The sequence below is a fragment of the Pieris napi genome, chromosome 16, assembly GCF_905475465.1.
Source record: "Pieris napi chromosome 16, ilPieNapi1.2, whole genome shotgun sequence".
NCBI lineage: Eukaryota > Metazoa > Arthropoda > Insecta > Lepidoptera > Pieridae > Pieris > Pieris napi.
In genome coordinates, this window is record NC_062249.1 from 5,312,162 (window position 1) to 5,333,067 (window position 20,906).

General features: G+C 33.3%; 1 protein-coding gene across 4 annotated transcripts; it reads right to left on the reverse strand.

Moving 5' to 3' along the window:
* Window positions 1–1,343: 1,343 nt before the first annotated feature.
* LOC125057230 (membrane-associated guanylate kinase, WW and PDZ domain-containing protein 2) lies at window positions 1,344–16,430 on the reverse strand. Of its 4 annotated transcripts, none has more exons than XM_047660790.1 (21): window positions 15,589–16,430; window positions 14,297–14,496; window positions 14,016–14,125; window positions 13,475–13,574; window positions 12,678–12,809; window positions 12,131–12,248; window positions 11,161–11,342; window positions 10,720–10,841; window positions 9,342–9,443; window positions 8,831–8,942; window positions 8,607–8,714; window positions 6,890–7,360; window positions 6,522–6,635; window positions 6,043–6,178; window positions 5,138–5,249; window positions 4,718–4,853; window positions 4,187–4,311; window positions 3,997–4,088; window positions 3,448–3,528; window positions 2,811–2,938; window positions 1,344–2,050 (listed from the first exon to the last, which is right to left on the reverse strand). In XM_047660790.1, exons 1-21 carry the CDS (start codon window positions 15,786–15,788, stop codon window positions 1,881–1,883), a joined length of 3,051 nt encoding a protein of 1,016 aa, XP_047516746.1. In that variant the 5' UTR covers window positions 15,789–16,430; the 3' UTR covers window positions 1,344–1,880. The 4 variants fall into 4 exon arrangements, with proteins under 4 accessions (XP_047516746.1, XP_047516748.1, XP_047516745.1 ...); XM_047660792.1 differs by having other exon boundaries at window positions 11,161–11,249; window positions 15,577–16,430; XM_047660789.1 differs by having other exon boundaries at window positions 15,577–16,429.
* Between the last annotated feature and the right edge of the window lie 4,476 nt (window positions 16,431–20,906).

Below are 20,906 nucleotides of genomic sequence, written 5' to 3' on the forward strand. Positions count from 1 at the left end.
ATCTATAATTAACAAATAACTATAAAGATACCCAAATATCATTTACCTACGACGAACAGGGGGCACGTAATTGCATTAACACTTACAAAAATTACACCTACAAAATATATGCGCATACGCAGTACCTAAAATTTAACAATAAGTACACTTACAATTCCATTTTTCACTCGGTGGTCCCATTTTATTTCAAATTTCAGTCAAATTACGTTCTAAAGCTATCCACAAAGCTAGGTTTCTTACACATAATTCTGGAGCCAAACCAGAATATGAATTTATCGGCCTTTAGTTTTTATCCACAGTAGAAATCAAGTATGATTGAATAGCAAACAACTCCTTAATTTCTATAAGTCGAAAATGTTTAAGGAAACTAGCTGTCTGACTCTATCTAAAGATATGACGTAACGATTACGATTGAACCCATTACATTTGATATTGATGTCTGCACCTCATATGGCAAGGATTTTGCCTGGGAGAAAGTTCTTGTCACGTTAAAAAGCAAAATACAATTATTTTACTTCCGCGCATCTAAAGATGAAAACTTTTATGTATGCAGTTCTCAAGTACATTTAGTAGACAAATTGTGTGCTTAATCTAAAAGTAATATACGATAAATACTACAAATTATGTGCTTATATTTACAAGTGGAGATACGAGATTCTTATTTACACTCGCTAGTTTGAGATTTTATGCAGACTTCTTGATTTAGCTTAGCAATATAGAATCTTTAACCGCTATATAGAATAATCACCAAAAATATTTTTTAATATTTGTTCTAGTAACTGACTACTATAAAAGTGGAAAACCAATTTCGAAACAATTCAAAAAAAGTTTTTACATCAAACCATATTATGTGATTTTTGTCTTTAATTCAGAAATACGGGTCTTCAATCAAAATGCAATTGTGATATCTCGTATTATAAACACCATTTTTATGATTGATTACAGTACTATATTAAATGTCCGCGCCTAGTTTGACATCACATCATGTCAATCAATCATGGGAGCCTTCAATGTCTAAACTTTTTTCTATTTTATACGGTCTCGATTCGCTTGTAATTTACGCGAGATGCTTAAATAACACCTTCTGATAGATATTTTTTAGAATTGTAAAATAGTTGGAAATCCCAATAGTGCATTCTTGCAGTCTTTGTAAAATTCATTTGTAAGAAAAAATCTTAAGGTTTTAAGTATATAAATAAACTAATCAAATGTAAGAACTTTAGTTACATCTATATTGCCTGCTGCCATAATCTTAACAGTATTAAAGCTTTATTACTAACCCTATACTAAAATAGATTACATTTTATTTGAGTACAGCACACGGTTACTGGTTTTTACAACAAATTCATATTTATGTTGTGTTCGAATTTTCAAAGTCAAAGAAAACGGTCAAATTCTGTTAGATGGAAATACTATCACAAGTTAATTCAAATACTATATGAAAGAGAGAATGAGTGGAAAGTTTATCTGCGTAGTTAAAAGTATACTGTATAGTTTGGAATAGTAAGAACTAGATTATCTTGCGGGATTCATTTTCAAAATAAGTTTCAATAGCTACGACTCGCTGATGTTGGTAAAGAGAAATACTGCTAATTTATTACAGAGATATACATTTTGTATTTTGGGTACGACAATCAAGTGTACGTAGACCTCGAAAGACCCTTAAAAGCAAGGAAAATAATTGATGTCTTGCTTCTAACCTTAATAATATGCAGGTCTGTGAAATGTTCGTAACAATTGAGAGCATTCTTAATTTAAATTATTGTTTGTCATCCTTTAACTATTTAACACAAGTCCGGATATGTATAGAAAAAACTTTCTACGACAGTAGACAATTTTCAAAAGTTAACTAATGAAAAATAGTATTTAGGGCTAACAGTTCAGTCCGGTGGTAATACCGTGAGGGTGACAGTGGTGCCTGATCTCTTAATGAGGGCCACTACTTCGGGGTGAGGCAGGTTACGGACCGGTAAGTGGTTGATAGCCACTATTGTGTCTCCAACGTGAAGGAGACCGCATCGAGCCGCTGGAGAATTGGCGATTAATTGTCCTGAAAAAAAAATAATTAAACGAAAAGTACGAATCCTTTGATTTCTTGGTCATTATATTTAATTTAATCACTGTTTGGCCAATGTGATTTATTGTGTTCGTATACGCCCATTACTTCTACAATCTACAAGAAAGTAATAATCACACTTGGACTTTTTTAAAGGCATTTTTGAAGATATACTTCTTTAGGCGCGTTATGAAAAATTGATGAGAGTGAAATTTTACGATGCGCGCGAACCTGAGACACAAAGTTGTCAGTGTGATTATAGCGTGCGCGAGCGAGATGGGAATAAGACAATCTACACGTAAACAGAAATAGAATATGCGTGAAGTTAGCAGCTATGCCAAGAATTTTGAATGAACATAATGACATTTACCTTTTAAACAAATAAAGGAGATTTAATTATTTTTTCAATGAAATTTAGCAATGCTTTTTCACAAAGACCTATTGTTACTTAGTTAAAAGGTTATGAAACATACGTAGTTATTAAATTGAATGAATAATATAATAAAATAATAAATAATAATAATTATTATTATTAATTAATAATTGAATAATATGCTATTATTAAATTATTAACGTTAAATATTTGTTATTAATTATACAATATTTAAAAAAAAATAAAGAAAGCCAAAAAAGTATAACTTCTTACGCGCGTACATAAGTACACGCACCCTTTTTTTTTATTGATTGTGGCGGTATACGCGTATAGGGACACGTCCTTAACGACAAACAAGTACGTATATGTTTATAAACTTACCTATTGTACTCGTAGCTTTATTGGTAGATGAAATAACGACGAATCCAAAGCCCTCTCCTTCGTTTCTCGTCACTGTGACGTCATACGGCACTGTCCAACCACCGCCTGCCTCATATTGGACGCCATATCTGTAAGTGATATCAACTTTTACATATAATATTAAATTATAGTTAACGTTTTCATTAACGACAGTTGACAACAAACTTAAGAAGTTATTTTAAATGTTTAACGATACACATAATTCATTTTTTTTAAATAATACAATCTATGTTCCGAAATTTTCATATTATGTTTAGTATTAGGTATTAAAAGCTTTGTTCAGCAACACTAAAAATCATTAAACCCTAGAAAAAAATCAGTGGCGCTACAACCTGTTTAGATCTGCGCCTCAGATATCTGACTCTGTTTCATAATCATTTTTAAATCTAAAAGGCAAGTAGGTGATCAGCCTCCTGTGCCTGACACACGCCGTCGACTTTTTGGATCTAAGACATGTTTCTTCACGATGTTTTCCTTCACCGTACGAGCAAGTATTAAACCCTAGAAAATATACTTAATATCTCTTACGTTCTTTTATACTGGTCACCTATATAAAGGGTATAAATTAAATTATGTTTTATTTCAATTAATCACTTACATAGGTGCAGCCGGTGGGTACATGGGTGCTGGGTGAAGAATATTATAAGAAGCTGGTACGTGAGCCACCGGAGGTTCAGCGCTGAAATTTTTAATATAACTATTACTCTGTAATAAGTAAAAAACCGTTGCCTACTTTCTCTGTGCTCTTTTGAGACGAAGATTTACATCCATAACTGGATCTCGACACGTAGTTGTAAAATAATTGTGCCTCTAACGAGTACATGACACTTAGAGAGTGAGAGACACACACACACGCGCGCACACAAACACACACCAAATTTATTTTTACGACTCCGTTTGCAATGTTTTCTATTAGCACTTAATACTTATTATCTTCTATTGTATCTTATGACAATGACCTGATTGTACGTGTTCCGGTCCGGTGGTGGAGAGGCTGGCTATCTGTCACTCAGGTCTCCTGTTACAGAGACCAGTCTCTCACATACACTTCCTAATGTTATCATCTTAGTTTAATCATAATAACCTTGTATGTATATGTGAGAGAAGAAATAAAGATTATTATTATTATTATATTAAAAATACATACGGAAGCAACGGCTGGTGTTGATGAGCAGGTACTACAGCTGGAATACCCAAAGGCTGAATATCCGCTCTGTTGTGTCTCACGCCCAATGTCACCTGTGGTTATTTTAAATAGAAAATTAAGTTTATTTGTTGATTATATTAATAACCATGTGCTAAAATACTAATCAAAATTTTTTGACAAAAATTCTCACATGTCCTCTAGACGCAGCCTGGCATACATAGGCCACCGCTCGCGCATGTGTAGCGCCACTTAGAGGAATTCCATCTACTGATGTCAACAGATCTCCCGGGCGTAGAAGTCCGTCGGCTGGACCACCTACGCAGAAATTAATATTATTAAAATAGTAAACAAATCAATTTGTTTATAATAAGCGTACACAATCGGAAAGGATTTGTTTTGGTAGAGTATAGAATATTTTTATTTACGGGCAATCATCATTCAAAGCAAAATTCACATCTACCTAAAAAATAAAAACATTAAAAACTAAATGGAATATTAGTTGTTATAAATACAATCAAACCCAAAAACTAAACTGACTCAATGACAGTTAAATATTTGCGTTGATGGAAACCATGAAAATTTATTGGAAAAATGTCGTGCCTATTTTAAATAAAAATCGATTATGTGAACTCCTTTAAATACACATTACAAAACAAAATAAAAAAAAGATAGCGGCTCAGCGGCGATATCAGAATAACTAATCAAACAAAAATCTACTCACCCGGTACAACATAACCCACCGCTACGCGGCTGCCGTCTTCGGTCCCACCAACAATACGGAATCCAAACCCTGCACTGCCGCGAGCTAGACGTACAAGGACATCTGCTTCGGGGTCAGTTGAGCCTCCAGCTTCAACCTATGTTAAAAAGAATAAGGTATTTTGTAGGCAAGCCAAACTACTAACGGAAACAGCCACTAGACAAGAGAAGTAGTGAGACAAAGATCATGACCAGTATGGTAGCAGTTCCACCATATAATTACTTAATAAAGTGGTCTTGTATACTACGTCTCCTATTTTTCTTAAAAAGACGACATAAACAATTTCAGATAAAAATTTGTCTGAAAGTAATGTCAAATCGTTTTAAATTGGTATTACCTATTTTAAATTTAAATTATTAAACACATTTTTCTTCAATATACCTGGGGATAATTAGCGACATATCCAGACTGCTGCATGTCGGCGTCGAAGCAGGACGCTGATCTGTGTGAAACGGGCGAGTGGATGTGACGAGATGGAGATGGGTCGCGGAGCCTGTTGGTATTTAAGTCGAGGATTAAATGTAAATTTAGAAACATTCAAATATTTGATTGTTATATCAAATAAAAGTATATAGAAATTAGAATCATGAATCACAAAGCTATATATTATTTAATTGATTACGTTTCAGTGAATATAAAAAGAGATATATAAATGGGACGGTCCGATCTTTTACCTACCTTGTGTAGGGTAAATATTACAAGTTAAAGTTTTAGTAAACTTGTTTCTCTAATTCCATTAGAAATTCTACTCACCTCGCGTAAATAACAATAGTTATAGGTCGTCGAGACATAAGCCTTTGTATAAAGCATGAAACAAAAAGCTAAAATAAAGGAAAGCATGCGGTTATACTATAATCAACTATAGTAATGGATTTAGAAAAATCTTTTGCATTTAGGCATGCATTATGCATTAGAGAAATGCAAGAAAAAGTGATAAACATTGGTCAAAATTAATTTCTTATCGTCAAGGGGGACTGTTTGTATGTATACATGTATTTTTGAGAAGCATGACCTTAAAAACTAAATCTGCAAAAATAACTCCACAAATTTACGTGCCGATAACAATACTGTAAAACTACTGCTCTACCGCATTATTTAAATTATATTTGCGGTATAAAATCTTTATAAATTCAATCATAGAAGTTAAGTAACTTATTGATAATAAAAACGTTAATTCAAAAGGTATTATTCCCTATTGGGTTTGTAGAGATAGTATTTACTGACTAGTACATATAAAATAGAGTTGTAGAAGATAGAGTAAATGTATGAAACTAATAAATCAGTACCTGAGTGGTGACCCCTTCAATCTTCCGTTAGAAGAGTTATTTGAAGGAGATTGACTTTGAAGTCTCGTTGAAGGTGATGTGTTGAGAAGTCTGTCTGTTGCGCTGGTGTTCGATGGTGAATTACTGCGTAGTCGACCTGTCACATTATTTAAAAGTTGACATCATGATTAAAACCCATACATTTATATACATTTTTCTTTTAATTAATGAACAAATATCCCAAACTCATATGAGGTATCAAAGTGGTCATTGACCTATACTTATGTGACGTACGATAAAGTTATATTTTTTAATATACTGCGATTTCTACTAATAAATAGTCCTGTTTTTTATTAGTAGAAATCGCAGTGATATTTTATGATATATTCAGAAAATACTAAATTAATGTATTTTAGACAATTATTATTAATTTAGACTTTTTCTATAACCTTGAAAAACATTCTACATAACCTTATTTACCTTTAGGATATTGTAATTACCTGTAGAGTTAGCTGGTGAGTGTGGTCTAAGGCGACTAGTAGACGGTGACTGCCGGGACATACCACCAATAGCTGCTGTTGTTGGAGAGTGAAGTAAACCATCTTCGGGAAAACCTAATAAATTAAATTAGAACGTTGGAAAATTTCATGAGGATGTTAAGCCAACGCTCGCCATACTACAGCTATGATTAATAATTAAGAATTAATTAAGTGCATACATAGAATCAAGAAATATAATAGTGGTGGTGAGTGGACTTTATACTATTTTTGGGGGGGACAATTCGCATATGTATAGTAAGATAAAACCTAAGAAATAAAGACACTGGTACTTGCCAGAAACTATACTAACACTAATTGGCCATACGAACCTCCATTATCGCTACTATCTGCCACACTCGCATTTCCCCTCCAGTAGGCAGCGTTCATATCAACGTGAACTGTCGGTGTAGGTACTTCGCCCCAGTTGTTATTCCACCTCTCACCGTTACCCTCCCAATTCCCATTACTTGTACCTTCCCCGTCCCACTTTTGGCTGGATCCATCCCATTTTTGGCTTGACCCGTCCCACTTTTGGCTCGAGCCGTCCCACTTTTGGCTCGACCCGTCCCACTTTTGGCTTGCACCGTCCCACTTTTGTGCGTTTTCTGCCCAATTTCGTATATTATTGGAATTATCTATCCAGGTCTCTCGTTCGGTCCAGTTGTCTGTTTGTTCACTCCAAGGCGTGACTACCGGCAGGGTAAGTCTGGCCCCAGGCGTGGAACTTCTGCGGCGTCGTTCCATGATGCTTTCGCGGGTTTCGCGTGATTTGTGTTCAGGCACCGCGTAGGTAGCTTCAACTAAAATTAATAAGTAGGCGTGTATATTCAAAATTTAAATTATACAACTGTTAAAAGATAACAGAATTCCTTTAGCAATCATACTTAAAACAAAAATGTATAAAATACTTATAGAGCTGTCGAACGATTGTTCCTGTATGAAGATTACCATTGGTAGCGCTCAAGACGAGATTGTGACTTGAGATACGAACTGGAATATGGACCTTTAGGTATGTAATAATTAATGTTTAAAGAACTTTATTTCTCATTACAAAAATTATTTTTTATTTACATGAGAAATTTAATATTAAGTATATACGATCGAGATACACGTCGCCATCAGCTAGCCCAATTTTAGTCTAATGGGCCCATTCTGATGTGTATCTTTAATGCCCTTTTGAACTGATCAATCACGCTAATGTTACGAAGCTTAGACGGCAACCGATTAAACAATTGCACACCCTCATACCTAATAGATCTCTTTAAATAATTTGTGCGCGGCTTTGGCAAGATAAGCAAACTCGCTCGACGAGTATTGCGTGTAGTGGTGTATTTGATTTTATTAAATGATAAGTTACTATGTAGAGAATTAATATAATTAACATAATCGAAATCTCGACCTGCGCTTCGTATATATAGAACTAAATGGAAGCATGAATATACACCGTTCAAATAACATTCATATAAAAAATTCATTTGTTGGAGCTGTCAAACTGACACAATCGTATAGATGCATACATTTGAAACACTATTGAATTTTTACTAAATAATCCCACCTGCATGTGTTAGGGGGCATCCATTAATTACGTAAGGTGTTTAAGGGGGGGAGAGGGTCGAGTCAAATCTCATTTAATGTTACGTTGGAGAGGGGGGGTCTCGGCAAATATCACGCAATTTTTTTTTCCGATTGAAATTTTTTTTAGGAAAACGGTTGACCCTAAAGGCCATCTCTGCAACTTCCCGCTAACTCTATACCTAAACGCTCAACATTTCACTTCTTATTTTGTTCGAGCTCAAAAGTACGAATTCCGTGTTATTTTGAGTTCTACGAGCTCAAAGAGATAGCTTCTTACGCGTTTACGTGAGAAACCCATATTTAGAAAAATCTCACGTGAGATTGGGGGTTGGGGGAGGGTGTTGAATAAAATCTCACGACATCTCACCAGAGGGGGGGGGGGAGATACCGAAAATTTAAATAAACACCTCACGTAATGTATGGACGCCCCCTTACCAGTGCTGGCCAAGGCTAATAGATAAAATTAATTACCTGAATTCATTTCATTTTGCCGGCGTGTGTCAGCTGCAACGGCAGGTGATCGAAGCTGTTCAGCTGTCGGGGTTTTACTTCTACCGAGCTGAGAATTCACTGCGTTTGCTGGTAAAAACAAAAATATTTAGAGGAGCGATACAGATTTGAAAATCAGAGAACGTATCATCCCTCTTGATTTTCATTGGCTAATATTAAACTGTACATTTCACTGTGTGACTTACTATTAGCTGGTTGAACCCTTGTAGCAGACCGACTTCTGGGCGCGCGTGTTATTGTATTCTTTCTCCACACTCGTAGTGTGGTTTCTGACATCGCTGGGCATTCTTTTAGCACCTAAAATGTTATAAAGTATTAGATTATTCGCCTAAGGGAGCGTTCAAGTATTACAAAACGTATTTTTTCCTTTTGTAAAACGTTACGATGTGGGGCGGGGATTAAATTACGCGTTATTGTTAATATTTTTTTCGACTTACACCACATAATAGTAACTAAAGAGTGGTCACGAAACGTTTTACTATACTTGGATACATACCCATGTACATACGTACCCAAGTACACTGTACAGTACTGTACATGGGTACTGAAAAACGTTACGACGAGTTACATGGGGGGGGGGGGGTCAATAATCTCCTAAAGTTGCGTTACGTAATACTTGAACGCTCCCTAAAATGTTTTTCTAAAAAAGTCCACCGCACTTGCTTATAATAGGAAGTTCAATTATTAAAATAATACCTGCACAACACGTTGATGTGGTACATGACGTACATCCGTGTCTCCAATTTGAAGAAGTAAGTCACCTTCCCGCAATCCCGCGCATCTGCCGAGATCTAACACCTGAAAATATTATTCCATCTCCTATTATTCGTTATTTTTTATATAATTATAAAATGAAAACTGTCCACAACAGATTTTTTTAACAGTGGATGTAGCCGAAGCCAAACTACGTAATTGAGGAATTTTATATATTAAAAAAAACAACTCATGTATGCAATTCACACGTGGTAGAAGTGAAACCATCAAAAACAAAGTTTTTATAATGAATAATACGTAAATTATACTTTTTTCACTAACTAAATGTAGGACTATGTTAAATTTTCATTTATAAGTTTAATATCAATATCAATCTTTAATTTGATAAAAACTAAAATAATGGAAGTTTGAAATTCGATGATTATTACTTTTTTTGCACATCTATGTTTTTTTAATTCAGAAAATGATCAAATACACGCCAATTTAAAGTTTATACATTGTACAATTCTTCCCATCTCATTCTCTCCCACGCTAAATCCTACGAATTTATGTGTCTGTCTCTTTTTATTGTCGCTTGCTCACTCTCTCCCACGCCAAATCCTATTAATTTATGTGTCTGTCTCTTTTTACTGTCGCTTTCTCACTCTCTCCCACGCCAAATCCTATTAATTTATGTGTCTGTCTCTTTTTACTGTCGCTTTCTCACTCTCTCCCACGCCAAATCCTATTAATTTATGTGTCTGTCTCTTTTTATTGTCGCTTGCTCACTCTCTCCCACGCCAAATCCTATTAATTTATGTGTCTGTCTCTTTTTACTGTCGCTTTCTCACTCTCTCCCACGCCAAATCCTATTAATTTATGTGTCTGTCTCTTTTTACTGTCGCTTTCTCACTCTCTCCCACGCCAAATTCTATTAATTTATGTGTCTGTCTCTTTTTACTGTCGCTTTCTCACTCTCTCCCACGCCAAATCCTATTAATTTATGTGTCTGTCTCTTTTTACTGTCGCTTTTTCCGTTGCATCCGGTTTGAAATCACAACGATTCTAAAGAAGTTTCACTTCAAAAACTTCACTCAAACATAACTGTTACTTTAAATCGAGTAAATCAACAAAACGAATTTTGGGTCCTTTTGTAAAACGTTACGATGCGGGGCGGGGATTGAATTACGCGTTATTGTTAATATTATTTTCGACTTTCCAGTACTTAGTACCAAATAATGTTAACTTTTAGGTATAAAGACTCACTAGGTGGTCACGAAACGTTTTTTTTTGTCAAATAATCTCCAAAAATTGCGTGACGTAATACTTGAACGCTCCCTACACAAGTTCTGTGGAAGAATATTTAATTATATATATATACCTTTTTGACTTTCTGTCCATGGACACTATCAGCTATGGTGAAACCAAATCCAGCTGCACCACGCCTCAATGTCAATACAAGCTCTCGCCCGGGTTCATTTGTCACACTACGGTGTTGGTGATCTAAACATAAAAATGCTGGTAATTCGTAATACAACATAGCACATACAGTTTTAATATTATTTGCAGAACACTTGTGGAGATTCCATATCAATACTAAATACTAGAAAAACGTTTTAGAAAAAAAAGCTAGATTGAAAATCACATTATACATATAGGCGAGGATCGGATTTATTCATAAAATGCCTAAGTATTAAATAAAATACAATTTATTTCTACTTTGTCTATACATACTAATTGAAATTGGTATGCATTACACAATTTTGTATGAAGATGTACTAATAAAATGTACAAAACTTAATAAATTAAACAAAAAAATTACCAGTAGCCAAAGTGAGTAAATGGTCAGCAGATGGGCATCGTGGTGGTAGTGAGTTCGCTTCCGTTGCAGGAATTTCATCCAGGTCAAAACTACGGGATAAAAGCCGGCGTTGAGTTGGATTGACTTCACATGAGTTATCTGTTTCGTCGCGACTTTGATCGTTAGGGGAGTCTAAGTTAAACCTGAAAATTGTGGTTATTTTACCTAAGACGGAAATTTTTTGTTGTGTATGTTTTATTGAGAACAAATGTTAAAATTTGATAATTATAACGAAATAATATTTGGATATGTATTTTATTTATTTTAAATCTATTAATTAACTCATACATACAGAACGGAACAATAGCACTTGTTGCTAACTTGTAACGGGTATTGATAACATCAAGACAATCATTTTTATAAACAGAAAAATATAAAGATTCTTCAATAGCATTGCTTTGAAGCGGAAATTATATATTGTAGAGTTGGTAAGTTAAAATTACAAAATGTATATATTTTTAACTTGTGTATGTTTGGTAAGTAAAAAGTGAATATATTAGAACAGAACAGAACAGAACAGAACAGAACAGCAGTGTTGGCCTAGTGGTTTCAACGTACGTTTATCCCTGAGGTCTTAGGTTTGAGACCCAACTGTGAACCAATGTACTTTCTGTCTACGTGCGCATTTAACACTGGCTGGCAAAAAGTCGACGCCCTGTGTTAGGCACAGAAGATATACTAGAATGAAAGACTGACCACCTACCTGTATTTTAAGAAAAATAATAATGTTCACGAAATATTTACAGAAAACTAAAGCCCTGATCTAAACATGTAGTGCCACTGGTTATTTATACATTGAAAAGTTTAACAAAAACCTAACTTTAATAATCCCATAAGATAAACACTATTTATAAAAAAAAAGTTGTAAACCCTATTAATCTTGAGTTCTTTACTACTGGAGAAAATTTAATAATCGCCTTAATCAAAATACCTCGTCCGCAAAGCCCTAGTTAATTGCTGCATGGCCACTGCATCACTGCTAGCATCTACTGCTAATGTACTAAGCACTCTTGTGTTGGGGTCTTCAGAGTCAAATGATAGAGGATATCCTGAAATAACAAGAAAAATTTAAGGTTTCTCTTAAGCATTGTGAAACATGTTAAACTCATAAATAAAATACATTGTTAGGTTGGTCTTGTGGACAGGATTTAAGTTTTGTTTCCCTTGAAGCTTATACGTCTATTTACCTTTGGAATAATAAGCAGAGTTAAGTGCCTAACTTCCTACAAAAAAGAATATAATATTGTATATTATTTCATTTTTTTTCAGTTCAACAAACAAACGCTGTTTTTATCATACATCAAAATCACTAACACTGGTTCTTTACAATTATATTTAATATAATCATGTCAAAACTGTAAATAATATCTACTAGAATATTAAGTGAATTTTGTATTTTCAGGCGAGGTCACCGAAATACTATTCATCCAAACATATGCCACAATAAACAATGTGTAAATGTAGGACAAATATAATACCTCTAACAAAATGCAATGCGACGTCACTTCCGGCCGCTATCCCCTGGAAAATCTGTGCGACCTGCGCGTGCGACAGTCCACGCACACCGCGGTTGCCCACGCCTACTATTACGTCACCGGGCCTTAACGCACCTAAAATGTTATATATACATGAAACAATCATTATGTTTAAAGAAAACACTTTTTTACCGGATTGAAGTTATGTATTATTATAATTTTGCATAATTTTAAATTTTCCGACGTTTCGCGTGCTTTACAGCGTGCGTGGTCACGGTGACACGGTGACAGTTATTGTAAATTTATAATAATACATAACTTCAATCCGGTAAAAAAGTGTTTTCTATAAATGTGTGAATGCCAATAAAAGACAATAATTATATTATTAATCTTTTATTACAAATATTATAAAAATATGAGAAATTGTAATAAGGAGTCTCACTTAAGTTCGAATCAAGACTAGTGGTTCTTTTTATGTGCACTTTTTTAATACTTGCTCATATGATGAAGGAAAAACATTGTGTGGAAATTAAAATGTAGAAATTAAAGTTAAAATGTCTTTTAAGACTCAAAAGTCAATTCTGTATCTGAGCCTCAGAAGTTTTGTTCAATCTTCTTTCATATTTAAAAAAACAAATCAAGAAATCTGAGGCCAACCAGCTCATCAGGGAACACTTTTCTGCACCTTCACTCATTATTTTAGATGTGTAAGTTAAGGATAAAGCCACTGATGTGGCACAGTGACCAGTTCTTATAAGTTAATAAGCTTAAATTAAGTTAGTAAAGCTTTTAAATCTTACCATCTATCCAGGCTGGACTGTGTGGTACAATGCTCCTTATTTGGAGATATCCTTCAGTCTCTGGAGATCCTTCAGCACCAATCAAAGTGAAGCCCAGCCCCTAACAAAAACAATAAATTAAATTTAGTAATTAAAAATTAAAGATCACAATAATTGTAGTTATTTTTGTTACATTAATAGGAAGTATCTTAATCACAGATCTCATAAAAAACATTAAATTCATTGTTTATTGTGAGAAGTATCATGTATTGTTCTAATGGCTGGTTTTAAAATAACATCTAGACACTAAGTTGCTTTGTGTGAAATGATATAGATATAATATAACTTATGCAATGCAACAAACTGAATAGAGATTACACATTGGCTGAGAACTGTATACTAAAGTATTATACTCGGGTACTACTTAGTCTAGTCTAAATAGCATGTTGTAAAGCAAAAAAATGTTGAAAGTCAGAAAAATTTAGTTATCCTGCAGCCTCAAGGGCCTGGCCAATTTAAGAAACTTATAATCTACAAATATATACAAATAAATAAAAAGTACCTGTGTTCCTTTAGTAAGAGTAAGTGAGAACCTTTCGCCACGTAACTCCCCAGTGGGCGTAGTACCATTTGATTGATAATTGTTGTTGTTTTCCGCTACTAACTTCTCAGCTGTAAGAAAATCAAAATATAATACTAAAAAGTCATAAGTTCAACACAATGAAAAATTGTCACACAACTTTGACAGCTTTCTGTTAGATATTTGATACTGATAACTTATTAAAAACAGAGACAGACTTTGGCTCTTTAAAAGTTACATAGATTATTATAATCTATACAAACCTCTTAATCGCCTAGCTTGAAGCACTGGATTCTCATACTGAGTCCGTCTGTTGATGTGGTCTACATAATATGATCCATATCTTTCATCTGTGACCCGTTCCCACCCATATGGAAGTTCATCTTCACCACATTCTCCTAAAGAATGCTTCCTTACCCTAGCAAGACGGGGGTCTAGCCAGTGTGATGTACCAGTGTTGTAGCTAAAATATTAAAGTAGTTATTCTTATCTTTGCATGCTCTCTATGGATGGTACAATTTTGATTACTTTCCAGATTTAAAAATAAATCCTATAATCCAGAGACACATAATGAATACTTCTTTCTTTAGGCTATTTAAATATGTTGAAGAAAAACACTATTGTTACACATAACAAAAGTATTGACTGATTTTATTTCAAGTCGAAGTCAAGTCAAAAATCATTTATTCATATTGGTAATACAATGTACACTTATGAATGTCAAAAAAGAAATATACATTAAATGCTGCTAATTTTACATTTACTGCCAGTTCTCAAATCCAGGGTATACAACGGAAGAGAAGAACTGGCAATAAATGAAAACAAAAATATTACATGAATAAAAAAATCAATAAAGAAATATCTACAAATTATAAGTTGAAATGTGATTATTGGACTAGATTTAAATTAAAAATTATATAAAACATTTGTAATATAAATGAATTACCCTTTTTCAGTATTTTTTCTGTAACAAAATAAAACACGAAAAACCATGTTAAAAGCCACCAGAAGCACTTAAAAACTGAAACTGTAACATGCTAAAACTGAAATTAGCACAACATCTGTTTACACCAGACTTCTTTAGCAAAATATTTACAATATGTGTCTGACTCAACAGATTTCTACTCATTGAATTGGTAATTTATTCATTCTATTATGAGTTATTGCCTTTACTATTAATAGAATATGCATAGTTCATTATGTTAGTGATGCAAATGCATTTAACATAAATAAACTTCCTTATTATGATCAATGCATAATTTTTGTATTTGATTATAAAATATTTACTAAAATTCAAATACATTACTGGATGAATTAAGAGTGCTACTAGACCCAGTTAAGTGTGGTTGACCTTAGCGGATCAAAAATATCAAAGTGTTAAACTTTTATTTTATGATATCGGCAACACAATAAACATTATGATAATCTAAATATGTATAAGTATAATAAAATATCATGCCTATTGTAATTAATTAAAATAAATATTTTATATTGTGTATTTTAAACTGTTTTTATATTTATTATTATATCCAATAAAACTTACTCTATAAAATACCTCTCTCCTGAAGGTGTAAAAGCCTTTTCCCACATTGGAGGTAATGGTCCTAAATAATCATCTTCATCCTCTCTTTTATGTCCTTGATCTCCAGCTCTTACACCAACCACAGATCCACCCACAGGACCAGCAGTTCCTGAACTGTGTGTGGAAATTCCAGCTGATGATAATCTATCAGAATCTACTGAACTTTGAGCCATTTCTTATGCTGGACAAAATCTTCTCATTATATTTACTTGTTTTAGTCTTGTATTGTACTTTTTAAACAATACTTCACCACACTGTCCAACTTTTCAAATATATAACAGGCTCTCTTTAACGGTTAGCATTCTTCACTGTTTACTCATCGTATCTGTATTCCACAAAAACAAAACAATAGCGGCATACGGGCAAACCACTGACCAGTTATGACTCATTTTGGGTTCAGGTGACTAGTCTATCACTTTTTGTCAATAAAACAGTTCCACGTAGCTGCGCTAACTGGATTTTCTTAATTCACCGTTCAACCATGTCATAATTACAATAGTACACTAAGTAATAAGTAGGTACTATGTTTCAAGCGACGATACTGCATTACGAACTGCAGGTGCATCGTAACGAATTCTTCAAAAACAACACGTTAGTATCTACTGCCCTCATTATCGTATTGGTAGATCAGATAACACAAAATGAGGTTTGGACTTTAAATGCCTTTTAACATGCTAATTAGATAACAAGTTCACTTTCTCACAGAAAACAGGTAAATTCTTATCGTTTGAAAGTAGATGCAACAAGTTCGCTATTCAACTTTGAAGTTTTTGATGAGAGCGTAAACTGTAGAAATAACTTAAATTCAAAAACGAAACAAAAACCCGATGGCATTAAAATGTAGACATCTCTTTTACAAGATAGAAAGAGAGAAATATACTTATGTATGTTACATTAACTTCTAGTTTATTAATCTGTGTCGAGATTCGAACGTCAAAACACCTGTCACTTTGTTATAATAACCAGCGACCTACTACTAGGTTTTTCATTCGGTATATCACGCTTTCAAACAGGGTCAATAAATATTAGACAAATAAGAAGTTTAAGTTATTTTAAACTTCTTTAATTGAATAGGTATATTTGAATTGTTACCACATCTTTAGAAAACTACAAAAATTTCTGGTTTTGGTAGTTTTTCTTTGTTTTAATAGATGTCACTTTTTCAATAAAATTAACTTTATATTCCATACTTAGTTATAAAAATTATACCGTACTACTATTAGAAGTTTCAATTTAATGTATGATTGTAATATAACACCTTAAATGCTATTTTTATAAAGCGACATCTGCGCTGCTACAGAAATCATATATTTTTATATTTCTCCCTTAATTGCGTAGATAATACATAATATTTGAAAAAAAGGAAGAAATCAAAAAATACTATATTATCCTCATCAACTACGTATGGTAGTTAGTCGTTGTTGGTGTAGTATAATTCAGCATAAAAGTTGTTCATCCGTTTTAAAGACAGGTCATAGGTAGGTAGGTGATCTTATTATAATTAATAATTACTTAACCACGAAGGAATAGGAATTAGAAATAACGTAATTATTGAAACCTGCTGATGTTTAGAAACCATGCGAAAAAATTTAGGTGGATATAAAAAGTTTGTAATTGTATCCATGGTAGACAGTCAATTCTTTAATGTCAATGGCTCTTTAGTGAAATATTATTTTCAGTCTCTACAAAAATAGTATAGTAAATCGAAATTCGTGTCTTACTGAATATGTACCAAAATATATTTTCTATTTAACTGTAATTTATTGGCAACCACGATATTCCCGGCAAAAGCAGATATTGGTATTGACGATCAAAAAATATAATTTTACATCAGTGTGTTGCCGCTTGCGTATTTTATGGCTTCCGTAATTAAACCTCCAGACGCATTTGCTCATTGCTTTTATCATAATATACTTGTGGCTTTATTGAAAGACCTTTCCATATTACTTTCTGCACCGGCTTAATTGCATTTGCTTAGTCTATTTTTATATTTTCTTACATTATTATTATTATCATTAAGCCTTTATTGCTTCAAACTCAAACTCAAAATATCTTTCCTCACGATGTGCCAAAATGACCACTGAATGACACTGGAGGCTGATCACCTACTTGCCTATTAGATTAAAAAATGATCATGAAACAGATTTAGAAATCTGAGGCCCAGACCTAAAGAGGTTGTAGCGCCACTGATTTTTATTTATTAAAGTTACATAACCCAACTTAATCTAATATATCATATGACCCGTTTTTGGTAATCAGCATGTCCTGTGACACATATGACATAGGCCTCTTCCAGCTGCTTCCATTCTTTTCTGATGTTAGCTCTTCTTGTCCAAGTTGTGCCTCCTATTCTCTTTATATCGTCTGCCCATATCTTGCACTGTCTTCCTCGTTTCCTTTTTCCATCGCGTAGTTGCCACTTCTTACATCCTCTTACATTAGTTCTGTTTATACGATGAATGTTAAACATTTTAGGTATCTTTTTTCATTTTATCTAAATTGATGATAAATATATAAAATAAAATGATAAGAAATAAAAATATATCTACCGTTTGATTGCCAATTATTGCTTGCCAACATATCTACTATTCTCTACAATTTCTTTTCTTTCTTTGTATAAAGCATTGTCATAGTAAAAAGTATGTTATTATTTCTAATAATTCGATATGTGTAAAGGCTTTACTTCTGTTTCTCTTATCTTTTAGGATGAGATTGTATAACCAACCTTTTGTACCAAACCATTGTTCCAAAAATCGACTTTAACCGTGTCATGGAGTGCGTAGTGGTACAAAGACTAAAGATATACTATACTACTAGAATATTATTGGTACACTAGCGGACCCAACAGACGTTGTCCTGCGTGATATTTCAAGCGATGAGGATATTAAACAAAGTATGAAAGTACCGACTGCAGCGTCATATGCCGGGCTTATTTGTGAATCAACCATCCAGGGCGCCACCCAAACGCATACCTATATAAAAATTAATTCAAATCGTTCCAGCCGTTTTTTATATTTTTATTTAATAGGAGGAAAACGGGCAGAAGGCTCACCTGATGTTAAGTGATACGACACATGGACACTCACATTACCAGAAGGCTCGCAAGTGCGTTGCCGGCCTTGAAAGTTTAAGAGGAGTTCAGTGGCATACACACGTACAGTAGAATTATATATCTATATAAAGATTATATGTACCCAACGACCAGACCTTTATTTAAATATTTTATGAATATATTTCTGGACTAACCCCTCAATCTTTTCGAATTAACCTTCTTTATTAAATCCGCTGTTGAAATCTCAATGAGCGAAGGATATTGTTACAAAAGAGCTTTTCACCCACGCATACATATTTTCTCAGTGTTGGCCGAGTGGTAAAGCGTGCGAATCTCGACAAGATTCGAATCTCGGCTGTGCACCAATGAAATTTGCAGGGTTTTATCCTTGCTTGCTGAACTTATGTAAATATATATTAAACATGACCGCCGCATGTTTAATTTAGAAACTATGGAACTTATTTATACATACATTTCTGCAAAACGTTTTTTAAAAAGCTCTCCTAAAAACATGAAAAGTCTTCTATTAACACCATTAAAAATATCGAATACAAATACCAAAGAAAACATAAAAAATATAGTTAATTATAAATAATAATCTCACTCTTAATCATATAATTATGATAATATGAAAAATTCAGTTCAGAATAAAATATTTCAGACTGAGAAAAACCCATGTAAAGTGTAGTTTTCAATAGTAAACTAGCATTGCATTGCTCATAGTTCATGCAGAAGTTATTGTTATAGGAAGTTTATTAAGTAAGAGAAAGATGAAAGCTTTTAAGATAATAATTTAAAAAAAAATGTTTTCACATCCATAAACAATAATGTAATATAATCGAGATTTATGTTTATCTCCTGATGATTGACTGACAAACGGGGTGAATTATTATTTTTTAAACTCTATCCAAAGTCAGTGAGAACCAGCCCTTGAGAGTATGCTGTATGACGCGGTCAAAAATACATCACACATTTTCGACCGGCACCTAAATTTTACATTACGTGAAACAGCTTTAGTCACGTTTATCCTCTGGTTCAGTACAGACTCCGTGGTCTAAACTTAAAATCAAATAAGAAATCGTAAAAGAACTGGCAACATTTCGCGAGTGCGTTTCCCGCCAAAAAAATAGACTGCTTCAACGCAAAGTAAGTGCATTGGCGTATTTTTATCTAATTTTTGTGAATCGTGTTGTGTATTAATAAAACGGTGAATTATTAAAAAAATTAAATGTAAACCAAGATTAATTGGGCAATGCTGGATTTTCAGCGACCACTTTATTACATGTAATTCTTGGAAGCGTCTGACATTCGAGTGTGTTGTGTCGATTATTACGTTGAAATACATTAAATTGGGCTTGGCAGGACAGCTAGATATTGTAAATATAATTTTAGGCCCGGAATGTCAACATGTTGTAATCGGGTACGAAATCCTGCTATTTTCGGGATTGGAATCTGTTTTATAAAACTTTGTGTAACTCGTGATTTATGAACGACGGTTGACATCCACATAAAATTTGTGAATCTTATTAAAATGAGGTTTTGGTTATCTTACACATACTTTAAACTAAAATAGAAATATATATTTTAAACTCTATTCTAGATTCCACATATTTTCGAGAATAATAATAAAGTAAAAGTCTTGCCTTAAACGTTTTAATGTTGATTGTGATGATGATCAGGAAAAATGAAATCTAAAGTAAAATTCAAGTTAAATTAGACATAATCTTGCGTATAGTTTTTTAATCTGTGTTTTACTAGAAAATCCTTCTCACGCCTATACTTAACATTATAAAGAAATATTTCATTGATAACTTTTTTTGTAACGTATACACTCAAAACCTTCTACACCAATTTCAAAATAAATGTTATGTAAAAATCATTCACCGTTAAAATATGTACTAAATTCAGGGGTACTAAATGACATAGGCTTATATTTATCTCCAATATATTCAAAACAATAAATGTCAAGCCGTGCTAAGCTGGGACAAGTAAAAAGATCTGCCCTTATCAGTATATATATATTAGATATATGTGTAATCAAATCTAATTTCATCGAAGTCTTTTGAGTGGTGTAGAATCACGCGTGAACGATGTAAAATCAACAAAATGCTATTTATGCTTGCGAGAATTTGATCATAATGCCAATTTATAAAACGTAAACAATTTCGATAATAATTTGAGTGATTTCGATATCATCATGTTTGATAAGTTTTTATTTTACCAGGGATTTTAAAATAAT